The sequence below is a fragment of the Melanotaenia boesemani genome, chromosome 14, assembly GCF_017639745.1.
Source record: "Melanotaenia boesemani isolate fMelBoe1 chromosome 14, fMelBoe1.pri, whole genome shotgun sequence".
Taxonomy (NCBI): domain Eukaryota; kingdom Metazoa; phylum Chordata; class Actinopteri; order Atheriniformes; family Melanotaeniidae; genus Melanotaenia; species Melanotaenia boesemani.
In genome coordinates, this window is record NC_055695.1 from 7,326,626 (window position 1) to 7,348,271 (window position 21,646).

General features: G+C 39.3%; 2 protein-coding genes across 9 annotated transcripts in view; one reads left to right on the forward strand and one right to left on the reverse strand.

The window, feature by feature from the left end:
* The window catches only part of fnbp1l (formin binding protein 1-like), a 50,698-nt gene extending 35,203 nt beyond the window's left edge, over positions 1–15,495 (forward strand). The window contains exons 10-17 of one of the 5 annotated variants that reach the window (XM_042007178.1): positions 571–747; positions 3,570–3,679; positions 3,889–4,021; positions 4,171–4,265; positions 4,580–4,755; positions 5,147–5,184; positions 5,980–6,100; positions 15,427–15,495. In XM_042007178.1, coding sequence (XP_041863112.1) covers positions 571–747; positions 3,570–3,679; positions 3,889–4,021; positions 4,171–4,265; positions 4,580–4,755; positions 5,147–5,184; positions 5,980–6,100; positions 15,427–15,452 — 876 coding nt within the window. In that variant the 3' untranslated portion in view covers positions 15,453–15,495. Of the gene's footprint in view, positions 1–570; positions 748–3,569; positions 3,680–3,888; positions 4,022–4,170; positions 4,266–4,579; positions 4,756–5,146; positions 5,185–5,979; positions 10,814–15,426 lie in introns of those variants that run through there. The other 4 variants (XM_042007180.1, XM_042007179.1, XM_042007181.1 and 1 more) reach the window with 4 other exon arrangements.
* bcar3 (BCAR3 adaptor protein, NSP family member) overlaps positions 11,800–21,646 on the reverse strand; it is a 78,466-nt gene continuing 68,619 nt past the window's right edge. For all 4 annotated transcript variants that reach the window (XM_042007174.1, XM_042007175.1, XM_042007176.1 and 1 more), the window contains 12 exons: positions 21,378–21,503; positions 20,817–20,933; positions 19,470–19,705; positions 18,853–18,953; positions 18,619–18,747; positions 17,831–18,034; positions 17,018–17,661; positions 15,788–15,903; positions 15,418–15,589; positions 15,110–15,221; positions 14,667–14,870; positions 11,800–14,574 (listed from right to left, as the gene is read on the reverse strand). In XM_042007174.1, coding sequence (XP_041863108.1) covers positions 14,396–14,574; positions 14,667–14,870; positions 15,110–15,221; positions 15,418–15,589; positions 15,788–15,903; positions 17,018–17,661; positions 17,831–18,034; positions 18,619–18,747; positions 18,853–18,953; positions 19,470–19,705; positions 20,817–20,933; positions 21,378–21,503 — 2,340 coding nt within the window. In that variant the 3' untranslated portion in view covers positions 11,800–14,395. The remainder of the gene's footprint in view (positions 14,575–14,666; positions 14,871–15,109; positions 15,222–15,417; positions 15,590–15,787; positions 15,904–17,017; positions 17,662–17,830; positions 18,035–18,618; positions 18,748–18,852; positions 18,954–19,469; positions 19,706–20,816; positions 20,934–21,377; positions 21,504–21,646) is intronic.

Here is a 21,646-nt window from a genome sequence, read left to right on the forward strand (position 1 = left end):
CCCCTTAGTTCCATTAAAAGGAACTCTGAATGCTTCAAGAGATTTCGGACAATTCCAGGTCTTCTCGTCCAACATCAGTCTGACCTCACAAATGCGTTTCTGAAGGAATGGTCAAAATTCCTATAAACACACTCCTAAACCTTATGGAAACCTTCCCAGAGGAGCTGATGCTGTTACAGTTGCAAAGGGTGGACCAACGTCACATTAAACTCATTTGATTGAAAATGGGATTTCTGTTAAGTTCATATGAGAATCAAGGCAGGTGAGCTAATATTTTTGGCAATATAGTGTAAAATGTAAACAGAATGAAAACTGATCCAGATCCAACCCTGGCATAACATACAATGTTCACATACGACCCCTTTACATGTAAAGAACGGAAACACAACAAGAACAAATGATTTGTTTTAATGAAGAGAATTGAGGCTTATTTTGTGTGTAAAATCTTGAGACTGACTCCCCCACATCTACAAGCTTCAATAAAAAGAGAATTAGTTGTAAGAACTCATCACAATTCTAAACGATATGTAATCCTGACTTCTGGCTTTGTCTTCTCCTGCTCCCTGCCAGTCCCCCTCCTTCTCACCTCCCCTCCCACCTTCATCCTCCTCCTCCTCTCGTCAGCGGTCCACCTCCCACCTCTTTCCTACGTCACGGTTCAGCTCCGACCTTGTGAGCCACTATCTGTCTGAGATAAAGACCACAGTACCCAGAATCCCCCAGAATTTGAGGGGCCTGAGAAGAGGGGTGAGACAGGAAATGGAGCTGTGTTTGAGACTGATTGATGGCATTTAGTTTCTCTAAAATTTCTGCTGGATGTCTGCAGGGTCTACAGCAGAGTTAAATAGCTCAGATTTGAGAAGACTTTAATGGGATGTTGCTCTCATGGGGACGATAAGATTAACGTATAAAATCATTGATTAAATGGACTTGCAGGCATCCTTTAGCTTTGTTTCTCTCTTTGGTTTCTCCTTCTCGTCACATTTTTTCTCATTCTTTAAATTTCTCTTGTCTTTGAGTGATTCTCTTTGCTCTCATTTCTTTTAGAGTTTTTTCTGTTACAAGATGGAAGATCACTGATGTTTGATGGTGTGTTGGCCTGTGAGGGATTTGGAGGGTTTTCTGGTGTTACAGTTGCAGTGTTATGTGTGTGTAGAGGGGAAATAACATCATCAGCATCAGGTGTGTTGTAAGATTTTAGCTTGGCTTAAATCTGCAGTGCTGTGTGTGTGTGTGTGTGTGTGTGTGCTAATACTGTCATTTATTTGTGAAAACAGAGCTTTCTGTTTTCAGACAGTTTAATATGATCTTGTAAATAACACCCGGTTCTCAGCGCCAAGCTAAAGCTTTGATTGGCTTTCGTTCCCATCACTCCTGTCAGCACCATCTGTGATTGGCTGCTTCTCAAGCTCAATGTGTGAGGGTTTCCTCAGAAGAACAGGCGGACAAATGGGCTGACAGACTGCTCAAAGTATTTCTCACAGGTTTTGGAATATCATCAGTATTATACAAAAGGTTTCCAGGCAGACGAACAACGTGTTCTTTCTTTGACTCTCAAAAGACAAAAAATAATAGTTAATTTTTAAATTATGGCCAGATTAATAACCCTGTAATAATAATTAATAGCCCTGATTTGAAATCTTGCATGGTTTATCTTTGTTTGCTGGCTTCTGATTATTGCTCCACGTGTCTCTAAGGAAATAGCAGAAAGAAAATATCATGCACCTTATTTGTATGCACAGCGTCACAAAAAGAGGATAAACTTGCACAAAGATGTCATTACAAACTAAGCAGGGCAGTTTTACTCCTGTCACATTATGGAAACAGGTATCTAAAAGAATATACACAAATTCTTGTCTGATTTTTTTCCCTCTGTTCCTTATTTTCTCAGTTTTTGAAAGGAGTTACCTTTTGATGAATTAATAACTAGAAAACCATATTTTTGTTTATTTCAAATCAGGCGTTTTTGTGCTTTAAATTGAAGAGAAGTTAAAAATGTCTTCCTTTTGGGCAGGAAATGAAATCAAAACCAATTAATTAAATTGAAAGATGAAGAGAAGATTTAGACTATAATTAAGTGAAATAGTCCACCTTTAAAGAAAAATAATTGCACTTGGTTAGATTTCCTGAAAAAAGAAAATATGTCTAGGCTTTATGAGAGTGAGAATGAGAAACATCTTAAAACAAGTAAATCTCTTTCCATGTCCTTTTATTAATAATAAAAAACAAAACAAACTTTCAAGAATTGCTACTGGGACAAGGCAAGGTGGGGGAAGTGTCTTGCCCAAGGACAGATTGCCTGGGATGAAGTGGGAGTCAAACTGCCACATTTCCAGTTACTGGACAAACCTGCTGTACTTCCTGAATCACTGCGACCCCCAACTGCACTGTGCGCCACACTAGCAAGTCTTGATTCGCATTCTAAGATATTTATCTCTTTCCTAAGTCTAGAGATGAATATATATATATTTTTATTTCAGGAAATTTGACCAGGTTGTAATATCTTCTTGCAGATTGTTACACTTGATGTTAGTCTGAATCTTTTCAAGTTAAGTGTTTTTTCCCTTTATATTAAGATGGACATTTTTTACAGTGTGTTGATTGGTATTATAAGATCTTGAAACAAGTTTTAAGAGCTAAAATTGGGTGTAAAAGATAAAATGTAACAGTGTCTCAGTGATGTGATTTAATGTAATAGGTGTGTCAAATAACAAATTTTTAGATTTAGTAACTAAGAAATAAAAGAAGTATGGCTGAATAAAGGATTGTAAGACTTTGTTAGAAGGCAGTTTTTTGCAGTGTGCTGTGTTTATTAAACAACTGCATTGTCATGATTAACTTTTAATTCTGCCATGATGTTTGACGTTCAGGCCACTGGGAGCACTAACAGCAATGTGACTGGTTTTGTAACTAAACTGATGACTAATTGGCATCCCATCTTCTCTTCTTTTACTGTAACGGTTAATACGTTATGGCTCAGTGGTCAGTAAAGACGGTAAGTAAGTCTGTGTGAGCATGTAGACTAGACCTGAGAAGACCCAGAAGTGTAGCTTACAGTGCATGTATCCTCACTGCGTAGGACTTCCCTTAGTATCCGACACGCAGCACAAAGCCAGTAGAGATAATGAAGTTAGCTGCTGCACCTTTTCAGTTAGTTTTCCTGCTGTCTGTCAAACCTGCAGTCCAGGTAAATGTTACATCCTCATGAATGCACAGTTTCCCAGAATTAGAGGAACAGGTAGAATCTAGTCAAATGTTGATACTATGGCATCTGAACCCACTTGAATCTGTGTGGAAGCTCATAAGACAAAATCAAAAGCTTCAAAAGGAATTATTTTATGATGTTGTTTTTATGCTTTTAAATGAATGACACTGTTTAATCTTAAAACTTCAGTCCTTGATTTCAGTGAAAGTTTAGCACAACAGCTCCCTGTTTGTTTAAGCTGCCCGTTTAAACAAGAAATAGAGGCACAGAGAACACATTAGAGAACCAAACTCTCCTATCTTCGTTCTGTTTGTGGTGTTTTCTGAGGGTCATTTTCTTTCTTTATGTTGTTTCTCTCCAACAGGCATCGTCCGTGGAGGATTTTAGCCACTTACCTCCTGAGCAGAGGAGGAAGAGGCTGCAGCAGAGGATCGATGAACTCAACAAGGAGCTCCAAAAAGAGATGGATCAGAGGTAAGAAACACAAGTTCAGACTACTCCCATATATCCAGCAATGGGCTTTGCATGGGTTTCTCCAACTTAACTTGAGCTCCAGCTAAAATAGGAGCAGAGTGATGTGATAATTCAGTTGTGGACTTGGATTTGAGAGTGAAACCCTCACACCCTCTTACTATCATTAGTTCAGTCTATTAGCTATTGTATAAAAGTCTTGTCTCCATCAGAGATGCCCTGAACAAGATGAAGGATGTGTATGAAAAGAATCCTCAGATGGGTGACCCCAACAGCCTGCAGCCAAAAATATCAGAGACCATTTGTAACATGGAGAAGCTGCGCTCAGAAATCCACAAAAATGAGGTACAAACAGGGGGTTTCACAGCCAGATCACATACTACATACAGTTTCTGTTATGTTGCCAAGTGATGGCGCCACCGAATCATTTATGGTGAGAGATGGATGCTGGTGGTGGTAAAAATATACCTGCTAAACTCCTTCCCTGTGGACAGACTTGGTTGTCTGAGGTGGAGGGGAAGCAGAGCTCCAGAGGAGACAGAAGACACAGTGCAGACAACCACCATCACACTCCTCAAGGCAGAGAGAGGTAAGCTGCTTTCTAACATGGTAGGATTTTATAGCTTATAAAAACTAAATATGATTTAACTTATTTTAATAAATGCAAGAGTAAATATTCAGCTTCTTTTTTACCTGAATGTAAAATTCCCTTTAAAAAATAGCAGCTGAAAAACAAAACAAAAAACTCTGCTTTTTTTTTTTTTTAAACTTTGTGAAAAGACTTGATGTCCACCATGATTAAATCAGCAGACACTCTGTGTGATTCATCCATGTTGTATCTGTACTCGGGTTTGTGTATTTGAGCAACCAGCACACATAAAGCTCTCACTTGTTTCCCATCAGTCCCGAGGGCAGTTACACAGACGACACCAGTCAGGAGCACCACACACCTCACCACCGCCCCAGTCCCGCACAGCCCAGAAATCTCAACCCTGACCCTCATGAGTTTGACGATGAATTTGACGACGACGACCCGCTGCCTGTCATTGGACACTGCAAAGCGCTGTACTCTTTTGATGGTAATAACAATCACGATGACAAAAAGTGCTCATATCACCAGTACAGTTTAAAAGTCTAGTTGTGCGCTAAGATGATTTATTGGGGTGTGTTACGTAGTGATGTGCACACAGCAGTGTCAGTTAACTTAAGCTAACATTATAGAATAATGGCTTTAAAATGTTCTGGAAATGAGTCGAGGACTTTCAGGTCTTTAAGGACTCGTATCTGACTAGTATTTTTGAACTTTTCTGCATATGTACAGTTCAAGTTGAAATAAATGAGTAGGTGTGTCCAGACTTTTTACTGTCAGTGCAAATCTCTGTGATTTGTCATCATGGAAACGATTGTGTCCACAAATATCTGCTTTAGAGACTAGAATCAACACTGAAGCTGTTTCTGTTCCACTCTTAGGTAAGAATGAAGGGACGCTGGTGATGGCCGAGGGCGAGGTAATTCTTTTCTTTTTATTTTCCTTTAATTGAATAATTGCTTAAAGCTGTCATGTCATTGTTGTTTTGTTTTTCTTTAATGTTGCTGTTGTCTTAATCATTTTCTTTGGCTTGAACTTTTTTGACCCTAAAAGCATGTAAAGGAGATATGTGACATTAACAGAGCATTATAGTCTTTGGGATTTTTGCAACAATATGGAAAAATAATATCTCAAAAACTTAATGGTGAAATTTTCCACAGTGTCAAATGCTGCACATGCTCAGATTTGCAGGAAAAGCGCCACCATGTGGCGATCCGTGAGATTACAAATATTGCAAACTCACAGTGTTGCATGTTCCAGGCAGTTTGCACATTTGTAAAAAAGTAAAAACAGCTGAATATGATTTTCATTTAATTTTCTTTTAGAATTTTAAACAAGTCTGTACCACGTTATCTATTAAACAACTTTGCATTTTATCTATTTTTATGTAATTTTGAGTCCCTTTGCTACATAATTCATCACATCTTCACTAAACCTGCTATGGACCATGTTTGGATGAGCATAATCACTGCCCACATGATTGATTTGAGACCAGTGTATCCCTTGTCTGGATTGGCTAACAGTCTTGTGTGGGTGTTGTGAAATTGATATCCTGATGTATTTGTCTCGACTACATAAATTGCATGAGAATAACAGAAGCTGCAGAAACATTTCAACAGCTTTTCTCAATCCCTCTACAATTTACAATTTATCTACAATGTTAGATATCCTTGCTAAACACCCCCCCTCCCTCCTCCCCCCTCACTGTCTTCAGGTGCTGTATATCATCGAGGAGGATAAGGGTGATGGCTGGACACGGGCGAGGAAGCAGAGCGGGCAGGAGGGTTACGTTCCCACCTCCTACGTAGAAATAACTCTGGAGAAAAACAGCAAAGGTGCCGTCACCTACATTTGAAGCCGCACTGTCCTCTGTCTGTCATTTCCTCCCATGTCTGCCTTCCTGTCCACGTAACACTACAAAAGGAAAAAAAAAAGACAGAACCCCAACATCTGCATGGACATCTGTCATCCATTCTTCTGTTCTGGTTTCCGTCCGTCTCTTTGCTCCTCTGTCTGTTTATTCCTCTAACATTGTGCCCACTCATCCCCTCATATCTGTGGGGCTGATGTTTCAGAGGTGAGTGCCTGAGATCAGCTGGAGAAAACTTGTATGTGTGTGTTTTGAATATGGGGCATTTCCACGGTTGTTTGAGCCTTCTTATCAATCAAAGCATTTAAAATAGTTTTATGTAATATATTAGAAATATTTTATTTTATTTTTGTTCTGTCTTTTAATTGTTGTAATGTCTCTTTTTCTAACTGGAGAAGATCAAACTCCCTGATTTTAAACTATTTTTGGTTGATGTGTTGACATAATTTGAAGTGAAATATGTTCCGGTTTTATCTTTGTTTCTGTCTGCGTGTGTGTGTGTGTATGTTTATACATGCACTTGTTTTTCTTTTTTTTTTCTTTCTTTTTATTTGTGCCATTACACCAGTTTTGTCTGGATCTAGCTGCAGTACTACTTTGTATTACCACTAAAGGGAAAAACCTCCACATTGCAGTCTTTATTACAGCACCCTCCTGAAAGACAGAGAAAACATTTACACATTGGACTTTGTTACAGGAGAAGGGTTCGTCTAGTTATTTAATATCGTCATTCAAGATTAGTGCTAAGCATTCCAGGGACAAGGCTGGTTTTATTTAATCTGTTCTTTTTTGCTACTATTCCCACAAAAACATACGGGTTCCATCTGACAGTGTAAATCTATAAAATTCATTTTTGGCCGCTTTAGTGGTGCGGTTTATTTTTTGATTGGTTAAAGTCGACTGGGGCTGATAACGTTTTTGTGTTTTAGTCCCCAAGGTGGCTTAAATTCCCTAAAAGGGTCACCTACATTTCCCACAAAATCATCTTTAAACTCCACTCATTTAATCCGTAACCCAGCCTCCAAAAACCAAGTGTCCTATTAGAAATATCAGTGATACTGTTCAGGTACCTTATAAAGTTGGCATTTTGAAGTTTTTAGCAAATGTTTCCCAAAAAGGAGACGAGCTTCAGAAATGTACCATGTCTGAGTTTTATGTAGGATTAATAGCAAACTTAAGTGTACTGCAGTTGCCATGCAGCTTGTTGATGTGTTTTTGACATGAAGAAATAAAAGGTTTTTATATGCAAATAAACAGTCAGTAGGTAGTTCTTTAGTCCGGATGAAAATCAACCACTCTTAAACTTTAAGTATTAAACCGAGAGTTGAAACCCAGATGTGTCAACAACACAGTTTTGAAGTCCGATTTAGACTATTTAAGTTGAGTGAAAAGCCTGTAAGACGTTCTGCAGGATTAGTCTCATATTCCTGTTATTGCTCACATGTTGAATCAGTTTATGTAAAAACTGAACTGACTGTTAGTTTCTGTAGCAGGATATTCTTGCTGTACCGGCACAAGCCAAATCTCATATCACTGTGTTCAGCATCAAGCACTGGAAAGCAGTGGGATGCAAAACTCACTGCAATGTATTTCCTGCTCTTGTTGTGTCACTGTTCTTTAGTCTGCTGAGCTGATGCTGCAGTAATTCTGTGATTGATGTAAGAAATTATTAAAATGTTTTGAATTAGGCACAGTGTTTTAATTTAGAAGGACAGATTAATTTACATGGTCCTGCCCCTCATCTTTCAGCTTCTTTTTTCTTCCCACTCAGCGAATCAGATGAACAGAAAATGATTTTAGGAAGAAACCTCCTGTTGAAGTAACTTGCTTTCTTTTCTATGTGACTGCAGGTTCCTGAGGGCTGCAGAGTGGCCGGGCGATTTGATTGGCTGGTGGAGGGCTCATGCTGATTATTGGTGTCTGGGCTGATTAAGGCACAGAGAAAGAGAGAAGAGGGGGAGAGAGGTAGAGAGATGAAGCAGGGCTGGGAGGGAGGTCTGCATGTCTGCATGCTCACATATCCATAATCAGCAACATATTTTCACAGAAGAAGCTAGAAAAAAATTATCCCAAAGCCATGAACAGGCAATAATATATTTAACTGTCCTAAGTGTGACCCAGGTTTGGACAAAAGAAATAGAGGCCTTCTAGACCGGGATGTGACAACTGCAGCAGCTTCAACAACATAGTTAATCAGGTTCAGGACAATCACCGCCCCCCTTCATCATGGTCATAGTGCTCAGATTGAGTTGAAGCTGTTATTGACAGGCATCATGAGAAGGTTGTTTGTGGTGACTGAAACTAACTCAGAGATACCACATAAAGTTAAACAGAACCACAAATAAATCCTAAATGATCATAAAAAACTTGAAGAAAAACTACAGCTGGATTTCCTGCGGGTCTGTTCTGTTTAGGCCGTAAAGCTGGTCTGAGCTCTGTTCAGACCCTAAATGCACAGATTTAACTGAGAGAAGTGATGTTGCAGTAAACATGGTTAGGACTGTTTTTTTCTGTGTACAACTCCCTCCGGTTTTAGTTGATAAAAGTTTCTCCATAAATGTCTAAAACATTTTAAGCTTCCTTGTGTCTCTGTTGTTTGCTGTCGTTGCTCTCTTCTTTATTCATTTGAAGTGTGCATAAGGAGCTAGCGCTGAGTCATCAAACAGGAACATCTTCTCAGAGAATTTAAACATTAGAAAAGAACCAGTGTTCAGTCTCATTTCATCTGAATGGAGCTGGCACCACATACTGTTCGTTAAAGCTAACAGCTAAAGACTGCAGAATGACTATGTGGGTTCTTTTCAGTTTTGAGCCAAACAAAATGAAGAGTTCAATAACGCCTAGAAGAGAATATGATGAGTCTTAAATCTAAATCTTGTGTATCCTTCAGTTTTTGCTGAGATGAAAGAGGAATCCACTGGAAATGTTTTACTGAAACACAACAAGCTGCACGTTGTCTCCTCCTTGTCTTTAAGGACTTGTGGATTGGCTGCAGATCCCTCACAGGCTTGTTTAGGGACCAAAACCAAACCTTTTGTAAATTTACTGGTGTATTTAAAGGCTGCAGCAGTAGATGCTCTCCTCTGATAAGGTGTGATCTTTAACCCTGTCTGTCTAGTGCCCTAACTGTTTAACAATTGAAGCTGGTTGAAGTGGGGATCTTTTGAAGCTTAATATTATAATTCTCTCAGTAAATCCTTCCACATAGTTTTTCTTTTGAAGTTACCATCAGGGTTTGCTGCCACTAACACCATCAGTGCTGCTCTGCTCCGACTCACTCCCATTATCATCTGTGCTCTGTTAGTGATGTCTGCCTGTCTGAGCCACTCTGCTCCTCATGCCTGCCTTCACTCATCTAGTCGCATGTTTTCACATCTCCCAGATGTGACCAGGTGTTTTCATTTGTGTAAGTGTGTGTGTAACTCCAGTTGTGGTTGAATGCCGAATGCCATGTTCTAATGAAGCATGATTTATTTATGTTTGCCTAACGTCCGTCCGTGCTCGTCGGGCAGATAGGACTCTCAGGTGAATACAGGACCTCTCTTCCGCCTCTTCCTCTCTCTTTCCGTTTCATCCCCCAGTCGACCAGCAGATGGCAGCCTTCCTCCACAAACACCGCCGCTCGGGTCCATCTGGACTGGGCCCCTGTTAGAAAAGTCCAGCTACAAGGAGGAGCTCTGGACTCTGCCTTAAATCTTCACGTTGTTTTCTCAGTGAAGGGATTTTTGCTCACCACCCTCTTCTGCCTGACTACATCTCCCATCAGCCAGCTGGGTCCCTCAACTTCTCGGGGGACTCTCAGCTGTTTCTCCACAGAAAGTTTATCTATGTAATCTGTTTTATTTGTGAATGTGATGACACACACACACACAGACACACACACAAGTGGCAGCAGCGTGTGGAGAGCCAAACAGCTCAAAAATAAAACCCTTATACCAGTTTGACATGTTTGGCTTTAACATGTGAATGCGTGCTCATATGTGTGTGTGTGTTACATGCGTGATGTTAGTTTTTAACCATTGAATGATTTGTACATAATATCTGTTTAGTCATGCTGAATGTGTTTCTATGGTGATTGTTTTTAGGTTTGTTTAGTTGACCCTGTTCTTGGGAGACAACAAGGTTTGAATCGAACCGATGCACTTTGCCCTGACGTACTACAGCGTTTGAACCCGATTAAATGACAGAATGAGAGACGATCTGTGGTGCCTGCTTAGACACGTGTGAACTTTATGAATGACCACTAAATGAAAACAAGTCGGATTTCTCTTCCTGATGATTTTCTACTTTTTGTAACTCTTGATTAACTTTCGTATCTTTTGCATGATTTTCTAGATTCTTTTAATTCATTCATCTCTGCTGATTTTAAACTCCTCACTACGTCTGTTTGATCTTTTAACATACAAAACTACACATTCACAACATTAAGAATTCCATATCAAACAAATCGAACCAGCAAGCGGCCACACTTTGCTTTGTTTCTTCAGTGAAGCTGTGAAATGTGTAAAATGATGCTGTAGATGTTACTTGAACTATTTTCCCCTTCATGTCACAGCTTCCTTGTGTGAACGTTTTGCAGGCATATAAAAGGAAAAGTTTTTTTTTTTTCCACATTCTTGGACTTAATGTTGTCACAGTTTTTCTTGAAAATTCTGTATGTTTCTCAATTTGTTAAAAAGTAAACATACATGTTACATGGGCAAGAGTCCCAAAATGAGTGACTCTCCTATTGATTCCCTCATCTGTGCATGGGCTTGACTTTCAAAATGGTTCAAATAAAAGAGTCAGAAACATATCAAATTTCTTTAATCTGCTATTTATTTTTAGAATTTTATTTTATGATGCCTTGTCAGCAGCCGTAGAGATCCATTGATGCTGTTTGATCAATTTTTTTCTTATCTAATGTTTGCTAAAGCTAACGCACAGATTCCCCAAAGTGATTTAAAATGAAATGTTGTGCATAAACGTAAATCAGGTTCTGTTCTCCAGCAGTCAGGACAGCTGCGAGCGTATTCCATGGTCATTTCATGATTAAAGTTGATGTCTTCCAATGGCTGTTTTTTTTGCAGAGCAGTCCTCCCAAAGATATCCAACCTTTTATTGATATAATGGTAAAAAGCAGGAAACTTTTACAGGTGGATATTTTGGCATATGTAATTGTTGCAACACTAAAACTGGATTTCTGCTTAATGTAGTAAATATTTTGTGCACTCAGATGCAGGATTTACTCACGCAGGTAATAAACCTCCATCGGTGTTGTAAAAAGCAAATATGTTTGTGTCTATTGAGCGGTTTTGTCTAATCAAAGTACATCAATTGTTTTTTCTTCCTTTCTTTATAATGTCCCTAAAAAGCTTAGTTGAAGCATCTCTTGAATCAAAGCTGCTGTTAAAGAACAAATATGTGTAAAACAGCAATTTTCAAAACAGTAAAATAAACCTGAATAGCTAATATAAACTACTAGTTTTTTTTAATAAATATATACTGTCTAATACTCTAATCTTATCATCATTGTACTGTAACTGATTATAATGCAGATGTATAAAATAAACCAGCTTTGATGATAAACCTGCAGTAAGTCCACTGTGAGCGCGGTGCCACTTAAGACCAAATGTTTTCTCCACATTCCTGCTTTCTGTCTTTTTCTTTCTTTTTTTTTTTTAAATCATGGAAACTTTTTACACCCACCTTTATGTAAAGACCATTTTTTTTTGTTTTTACAGGAAAATAAAAAGCAGGTACATAGTATGTTAGGATGTAAACATGTAAATCTGTTTTTACCATGTTGTAATCAATGGCAGTACTTCTCTCCATGTTGTGCACATCTTTTTTACTTTGAATGTTTTTAGACACTTTGTGAACAAAATGCTTTTTTTCTTCTTGCTAAAGATATTCTAATAAAATAAGCAGCAATGAAAACAAAGTTGTTGTTTCTGTGAAGGCTGGAAATTCATGATGCTGTAATCAGACAAACCTCTGAATTATTGTGTAATCACATTTAGCTACAGTGACCGTTTTACCCAGAAACCATCCTCAGGCATTTGTTTACATTTTTTCAATCTTTTTTTCTTTTATTTGGTAATGAATTTTTTTTTTATTTTTAGTGAGGCTGTTCCAGATAGTAGCATGATTTTTATGCAATGAATAATTTAAAAAAAAAAATTTAATCCAGTGTCTTTTTCTTGCGACTTTATAGTGTTGATGTATTTTGCATCCCAATGATGCACTAAATGTCTGTAAAATCATACATATATTTAATCCTTTATTTTCCCCATTAATCACATAAACTTCAGACCTGCTTAAGACTACCAAATATTCAAACATTTTCAGAATTTTAATCCTTTAAATACCAGTTTAATTTGAGTTATTAGATTTTTAATTTTTTTCCTCTATAATAAAAAATGGTAGGGAGATGGTGATTAGAGTTGTGGATATGTCAATGATAAAATAGATTTGGTTGCATTAGTTTCTATCAGACACTCCCTCTGGAGAAATTTGTGGCTAAAAATGCTTCATTGACTTCCATTAAAACTGCTTTTTTCTTTTTTCCTTACTGTCCTCACAGTTTGAAATCATTCCTGTAACGTTTGCATTTTATTTGAAAAAAATGAACTCGGTGTGTAGATCAGCTACAGTTGCATTTTCATGTTCTTGTTGCTGGTGTTAATACTCATGTTATTCTCAGTTTGTCTTCCTATAGGTGCTCCAGATGATAGTCTGCTTTGTTTTCTTACAGTGTGTTAGATGGTTTCAGCTAAATTCTTTACATATACAGTAGGTTTTATGTATAACGATTTTAAAGCAGTTTTTTGTATGTGTGAAGATCACCAGAGGAAGTCAGTCTGAGGACAACACACGAGGTAAATAATAGCTTTAAGTCTTCAGCACAAGCAGATATTTCGCTCTTTACAAAACCAGATGACAACCTCAGATCATAAACTATTTATTTCATCTTACCACAGAAGTTCATAATAATATAAACATTAAAATTAATATTTTTTACAGTCTACAAAAATATGTACAGTCTATTATTAACATGCTTCAAATATGTACAGCTTTATTAGGGTTTTTTTTTTATTTTGCATTTATGTGCAAAAAATGAATAATTTTCACAAATGCAGAAATTCTGCATTTTTTCTGCTGCATAAATGAGAAATGAATATCTGTAGATTCTCTATGAACTGTTTGACTTTTTAAATTCTTGTTAGTTCAGCAGCAAACTTAACGGCTGGTTTTCTGTCAAAGATCACAAAGTTGCATGTTTGAGAAATATGCAGCCAAATCATGTTATTTATAATATGAGATACATGTTACCGCTGTATGAATGGTCCATAGAGGTGCTTCACCTCTCCCTCTGCTCTTTGACTGTTTACCTTACTTAAAGAAGAAAAAAAAAATGAATCAGGGTATTTAATGACTTTGAAATACATTTCTGAATCTTAAGATCCTTTGAAGGCTTTACCTTCTGCACTGAGCTCAAGTAAATTAATGACGACAACATTGCTGTCATAAATCTGCATTTTAACTATCATTTTTTCTTGGAGAAACTTGGAGGGATCTGTGACCCCTGTCCTAGATAGATCAGTACATGCTGGGTTGTCACAGTCCACTAAAAACAATAAACAATATATTATGTTTTTTTTATGATAAAGAAGCTACAAATCACAATATTACCTCAGTTTAGTTACATTAAGACATTACAATCTCAAAATGACAAACTCAAAAACTTTACTGTTTCCCACAGTCTCTTCTGTATGTACATGTATGGGAGTAATTTATTACCTATAAATGAGATAGAGACAGAGGCTTTTCTGCAGGAATGAGCCTGCATAATAAATTAAAATGTTTAGTGTTATTTGGTGTCTTCTGCACTGATGTGCTCATTTGTTTTTACGTTGTAGCCATGTTGTGTGAAACTTGGTGGCAACGTTGTTTTTACTGGACTGTGAAACCGTCTTTTCAGCTACTGTTCTGTCATTGTGATTGTCTATAGTCATTTTTCTCTGCTTTCTTTACTATCTGACCACATCTTCTACTCTTCCTGAAGTTTCCCCAGACAGTGATGACGACTGTACAGATTGTAAAAGCTTGTGTGAGTTAATTTAATAATGGCATATATATTTAAAATTGACTAAACAAGGCAGTGAACCCTTGATTCATGTTATAATGAAACAAAAGAAAGTGAGACAGACTCATTTTGCGGATGTGTTGTGGCTTGCTGCAGCTCTCCAGTTGGGTGTTTGTGTATACTCGGATAAAATCAGATTAAGGTTTGGGTTTTTGGTGGGGGCTCCAGTTTCCGTGACAACGCAGTGAGGATAAGGTTGAATTTGTTGTAGCGATCCGATTGGTTGACTGTGGCTCCACGGCTTCCCCACAGCAGCCGCAGCTGGAAGTCTGTTTTAAACACTTCAAGCAGGTCTTCGTCACACTGAAACCCTGAAGACAAAACACACAATCTGGTTTTATTGAGCTGGAAATGAAGGGGAATTAAAAAACATACTTGTGCTAACTTTAATTCTCATTTTTACCATGTAAGATCTTTTGTGCGTTTACGGTGTAGGTCTGGGCGTTATGAGCAACATCACGTGCAGCATCCAGGTGGCGCAGCATGATGTCACAGCCCTGGTCGCTGGTCTCCCAGAGCTCCACCCCCTCAGGTGTGATTGATGGGCGCTCCATTAAGATGAGGAGAGGCAGCAGCAGTGGGACACAGACCAGTGGAGGAGAGGAGGCTGCGGGAGAGTTAAGATTAATATTTATTACCAGAGAAATTCATTACTGAGTATTGAGGTCTGTCTGTGTTAAGCACAATTCCTTGAAATTGTGCACACATCATTTTTATGCTATTCTGTCAGGATGGAAAATGCTGGCAGCAGAGACACATTTCACCATCTAGAAGAGAATCTTTATGTTTCTATCTCAGCGACGATCTCTAAAGGCTGTTTGGTCACAGTGGTTTCTGTCCTCTTACCTGTGCCTTCATATAGGTTCTTATAGAAAGGTTTGAGGATTTTCTCATAGCCGATGGCAGTTTGGGTGAAGTTCCTTCGTAGCGTCGTCCAGGTTTCCTCCAAACGGCTGATCTGGAGAATCAAAAACAAACAACTCAGATTGTCTGAAACTACCATTTTATCAGACGGTAAAGGTGGTGGATGCAAAGAAAAACAGGAAATCTTTCATTACTAATTTTCTTTCTTTCTTTTTTTTTTTTTTTTGTTTATTCCTGTGTTTAGTCTCATGTTTGTGTTTCTCTGTGTGTGTGTGTGCGCGTGTGTGTACCTGTGGCAGGTCCAGAGCCTTCATCAGAGCTGTGAAAGCGTACAGGTCGCCCACACTGTCCTTCAACTCCATAGCAACCAGGATGATGCGATTCAATGCTGATGCCCGCTCTTCCACGCTGCCTGTGCATCCCAGGATATCCACAGCAACACCGATTGCCATGGTGTGGTGCCTTGGCAACAGAGGAGAGACAGGTGAATTATCAGCAATGTCTCGTCTGATTCTACTGAGAGCAGGAATCCAATCTGAAGCAGCGGTTTGTGTTCATCATGATAAAATGAGCTTTCAGTTGGTCAGTTTTTAACTGAGCTCGTTATGTGGGAGCTGGCACCTTCCACAACATTTACAATTGGTCCTTTGTGACACGTACCTTTCCATCAGGTCCAGCCTCAGCTGGCGGCCGTGCGGCAGCGTCACCAGCTCCAGACCAGAGGACACACCCATCTGACCTTTCAGCTCTGGAGTCACTCTGAGGATCCTGGCAACCTAGATGGAGGGTTAAAAAAGTTTTTCAAAGGACGGTTAAGCAGTTATCAATCACTCTTTATCAACCAGTGTTTTAGTCAACTGTTTTTTCAATAGATGCAGATTCAAAGTAAAGGAATTTATTCTCAGTTAAGGCCATCATTAAAAAACAATGTCCTTATGGGTTCAAATTTGTATGGTGCTTCTTTAAAAACTTCTTTTATTTTATATTGGCCTAAAATGCACAGAATTGTAAGGCAAGTTGTTCATTTATTTGAAGTGTGGAGACAGAAAGGCATCAGAAATCACAAATAATCTAAACTTCTTTTGTGTTCTGGGCTTTTTCTTCCTTTATTTAATGATATTAAACAGTTTAGTGTGCTGTTTGGCTAATTTGGTGTGTCTCAAACAAAGAAAGAAGTTGTTGTTTTGCAGCTGACCAATTTCATCCAGTTAGATGACCAATCAGAGCAGACTGAGCTTGAGTACAGGTGCTGCTGGATGAATGAAACAACTTTAATGATGCACTGCAGAACTTTAGCAGATTTTCTTGGTGACGTGCCCCCAAATGACAGCTAATACAAGACTCTTGTCTTATCTCTTGCTCTGTCCCTTTCTCTCTTTCTTTTCCTCTCTTCCTTTGATAATGTCTTCTTGCATTTCTTTGATGAACCAGCCATGTTGTGCGTTCAAAATGGCGGGTGTGTTGACATACTTTTGCTAGCGTGTGCCATAAATCAAAACTCAGCTGAAACGTCACTTGGAAACAGATGTTGTGAAGGGCAGTTTCTCTGTGCTATCAAAGGAGTTGGAACGCAGAGTTTTACAGCTGGAAAGTTACATAGTGTGTCTTTAAAGAAAATAAGCATAAGCATGATACATTCCATTCAAAATCAGATATTAGTGTTCATTGTTCAAAATAACAAGGTAACTATAAAAACAATATTTAGAAAGTATTTCAACCAAAGTAACATTAACTGAAACATGTCCCTACTCTGAAGATGAGTCATTAAAGAAATGAAAAGTGTTATTAGATGATTACACTGGCTGAGACCAGGTTTGTGTGTGTGTGTGTGTTGTTCTCATTGCTTTTTAATTAGTTTTATGTTTCCTGAAGTGATGTGTGTGTGTGTACCTGGCAGTCAGCCATCAGCAGGTGTCTGGCTATACTCTGGTGATTGTGGCTGAGCAGCAGCTCCTTCGCTCTCTTCAGAACAACCATCTCCAGCGGTTTGTTTTCAGGTGGCAGAAGTCGAGACCCAAACTCTGCCGGCCTGAAAATGGATTCTGTTTCTACAACCGGCCGCTGAAAACCACTCCTCACTTTTTTCCTCTTTTCACCCTCTTCCTCCTCCTCTTCCTCCCTGCCTGCATCCTCTTCCTCCTCACTGGTGTTTTCTAAGGCTGCGATGGCGTGATGGTAGGAGCTTCTGTCCAGCCCTCTCCGTCCTCCCTCCTCCTTGTCCTCCACCCTGTCCGACTCTCCTTCCCCCTTCAGTCTCTCCACGTAGCTGCAGAAGGGAGGATGAAGTTCAGGGTTGTGGTCTGTGATGGAGCTCAGTGATTTTGCCTGCTCCCACCCCTGTGGGCTGCAGGATCTTAGGTCTGCAGGGCTCGGCTGCAGCCACTCAGTCTGTCCCGTCATCGTCTGTGAGTTAGGATACTGGACACTTTCTGCAGGTGAAACTATAGAACTGGAGGAACTGAGGGAGTCTGCAGGGAGGAGTTGCCGCTGGAACTTCTGGGGCTTCACTGGAGGGACTGGAGGACCTGTGGTGGCTGTTAAAGATATAAAATAAAGCTTTAGTTTATGGGCAAATTTTACAAATATAATACACATACAGTTCAAAAAACAAAAAAAGTAAAAAAAAAAAAAAAAAAGTGTTGCTTAAAAGTGAGGCAGCAGCATCCAAAATTCTCATTTCTAGTTTCAATAAAAGCAGTTTACCTTCATTCCTCCTGGAGGAAGAAGAAGTGTCCACACATGGGGAGTTTACAGGAGGTGCAGCCAGGCTTGAAGAGATGGTGGAGGTGGAGGAGGGCACCAGGGGTTGAAGGCAGGGGGATCGAGGCAGTCGTGCCAGGGGCACTTTGCTGGGTTTGGGGGGTGGTTTAGGATACAGCTGACTGTCGGAGCCCCGGATTGGCTGGCCTGCAGACACACAGAACACAATATTTTACTACCACAGTCACATTTATCTCTAGAACTGCTATCAGTTGTCATTGCAACACTGTGATGCCAAACATCTTTGTTTAGCAGCCACAAGAGAAAAGAAGCTAATTTAATTTCCTATTCACATTCAAGTAATGGTGAGAAGAAATATGAAGAAAATTTGCACATTTAGAGGGGCTAGTGTCTGATTATTTTTATAACCCACATGGGAGCTTTATTGGCTGCCGGTGAGGTTAACAGCCTTATTTTCACCCATTTAGTCAGACTCCATTGCCTTTTTTGCCTCATTTCATTCATTTATAAGAGAATCCAACTAATTGGAAATGTGTGCAGTGATTCAAAAGCTCTGAAACAAAACTGCATTGTTTATTCTTCATTCATATTCTGAGCAGTGGTGACATTTTATGGCAGGAGAAAGAAGTGAAACACTTCACCTCAGCTACAGTTTATAGTTTTTTTCTTTTATTCATATATTTATTCATTTGTTTTTGTTTTTTTTTTTTTCTATTTTTAATGTCTCCTTTTCATTGTCTTTTTTAGCCATTTTCAAAATGTCTGCTTACCTGCTAGAGGCTCTGCTGATCTGCGAGGGACAGAGGGACTCAGCACCGGCTCACTGCCCGTCCGAAACACCGGAGACTTGGGGCTTGGCAGGAGGGTGTCGGGTGACTGCTGAGGGTGGGGTTTGGATCCTGGAGAGGAGAGATGAAGAGTACACAGAGTTTAAGTGTGATAAAAACAGCCACCAAAGAAAGGAAAAACAGGATATATTTCCAATCTTTCAAACATTTACTCACCAAGCGGTAGGAAGCTCTCTGATTGGTGCGCCTTGAGTGGGCGTCGTCGCTCCTGGACTTGATTGAGACTTGCTGGTTGGCTGCCGCAACGATCCTTCGACCTGGATGAAATGCAGGCAAAAGTTTCAAAAATTCAGAAAGGAAACATAAAATTTATATCATGAGACAAATAAGACTGAAATAAATAAAATCTATATCAAATCCTGTAGTCCTTCTCCTCTGTTTCTGTTTGGATTATTCTGTGTGGGATTATTTGTTTTTCACTTCTGTGTGTTTTTTCTCACACAGACATGGGCCCCATACATTATCCTTAATGAACTCAAGTGCTGTGTGCACCATCTTTTAACTTATAATAAATATGGAGCAATTCTTAAACATGGGAAAGGTTTTTAGAGCTAAAGTCAAACAAACCAAATGGGCAGCTAATTAAAGCTGGGTCTCCATTATTTATTTATTTGCTCTTTTACATGTTATCTGGACTGAAACCCTCTACCCTCCAACAGACACAGAATCCATCAGAAATGTGAACAACGTACAAACACACATTATTAGAGACACTGAGGAATTTGGTTGTTTGATGTTAATTTGGTGTTTGTGTGAGCTTTGGGTGTACAAACCTGAGCTGGCTGCCTCGGATTAAGCCGTTCTCCTGGCAGTGTGTGCTATCATGCACAATTTGTGTGTTGTTGTGTGTGTATCCGTTGGTAATGTTGAGGCTGAGACGTTTCTGGCCCCGCCTCTCCTGGGCCATCAGCCCCGCCTCTTGGGGACTGCCTGACAAACCGTACTTTTCCTCCAAGCAGCGCAGCGGCAGAGCTCTGTTGATTGGCTGGAAAATAATGGCTCCCACCACCTTCAGAGGGCGGGTAGAAGAGAAGATAATTTACAAAAACAAGAGATTATTGTGGTAAAAAATTCTATTTATCATTTTGACCAACAAAACCTGTTGGCTAATGTGTGAACTAAAGAAAAATACTAATAAATCTATGATTAAAACCTCCTCATTACAAGGCATATTTTTTCTGCCTTCTGTTTTAAATTACTTATCCTAAATAAATTAAGTATACCATCAAAACTACAAGGGCTGTATGTATATAACACCAAACAAGAAAAATGAACTAAGACTCCAACTGGAAGCAGATGTTCTGCAAACAAAAAGGAAATTTGAATTATGTATAAACAAAGTGTACACTCAAGTAACAGGAACACAACAAGAAATATTGACAACTATTTATACACAACATTTAGTTTGATTTTACTGAAGAAGATATTGTGCGGCATTGAAGTCACGCTAATGGTTGGTATGGTTGGAGTGGTTGTGCCACTTCACACTTTATTTTACTGCCCTGTTTTTCTGCTCTTTGCGTGCTCATGCATAAGAGTGAAACAAGGCTGAAACTCACTGATGCATTATGCAGATAAATATCTCTGAAACCCATTGGCCGGGTTTAATAATCAATATCACTGTCAACCAGCCAGAGTCGGGAGAATCGAGATAGCACCCAAATTCACAATAGAAACACCATGGTAACCAAAAGATAGTATATTGTAGGAAGAGTGAATACTTCATGATAAAATGTCTTTTATCTACATGGAAACTACTGGGACCTTTATGAATCATTTTAAAACCAAGGCAGAGGAGAGCACATTTGCAGCAATTTTTTAAGGTGGAATAAAACTTTTGACCACAAAACAGCAAAAGTTCTGCAGAGTGCTGCTTTCATGATTTTGTTAAGTGTCCATTCAATTGCTTGGTGTTTGAACTGTGTTTTATTTGGATGGCAGTGCTTGGTAGAGTCTTTTAGCTGAGTTTCTCCCTGTCGTTTTGCTGTCCTAAATGTTTGGATTTGTGCTTCCTCGTGTGCAAACATTTTCTATATTGCATGCATCTCATGATGCCCCCTGTGCAGGGGGCTCTCACGATGAGAAGACACATATAAGAAAAAATAAATCCTACAACTCACCTGTGAGACCGACTTTCTGTTGCCAACATAGTATCTAATGAGTGCAGGGACGCTGTCAAATCCTTCTCTTTCCAGGTGGTACTCAACTCTGGAGTAAGCTTCATTCAGCATCACAACCTGAAATGGAGACACAAATCTAGTTATTAACCTGTTATAACAATTAAAGCTGGCAGTGGAAGGTGCAACACCAACTGACATGTGGTGAGAAAAAGAGCTGAAGATGCTGAACAGCAAAGGTTTCATTGACCCAAAATTAAATCAGGGACCTTGTTGATAAGAGTGTTGTAGCTTAAGAAAAATGCACCTTCACATCACTCCTCTGTGCAGCCTCCAGCTGCAGATGTGTCAATCACTATCAGTGCTGCACCATGTGAAATGCTAGGTTTGTTGAAAGAGACCAGAGCAGAAACATCTTACAAAAGCAACCTCACCAGCATGTCTGTACGGTAACTACTCTGTGGTGTGCTGTGAAGAATTACTGTGAGCATCACAAAGTCAGATATAGCGATAAATCTTAATGATTAAAGAATTTTAAACATTGGAAGATGAGCAGCTCAGTACCTTCTTGTTGATTTTAAAATGCTGAGCGGTGTTTCGCCATTGGCACGTCAGAACGTAACTTCCTGGGCTGGACAGGGAATCACGGATCAAGAAATCTCCGTCACGTTGCACCAAGTTTTCTGCAACCTGGGACAAGGCAGGGGATTACATAAGGGCACATGCACACACACACACACACACACACACACACACACACACACACACACACACACACACACACACACACACACACACACACACACACACACACACACAAACACAAACAGTGG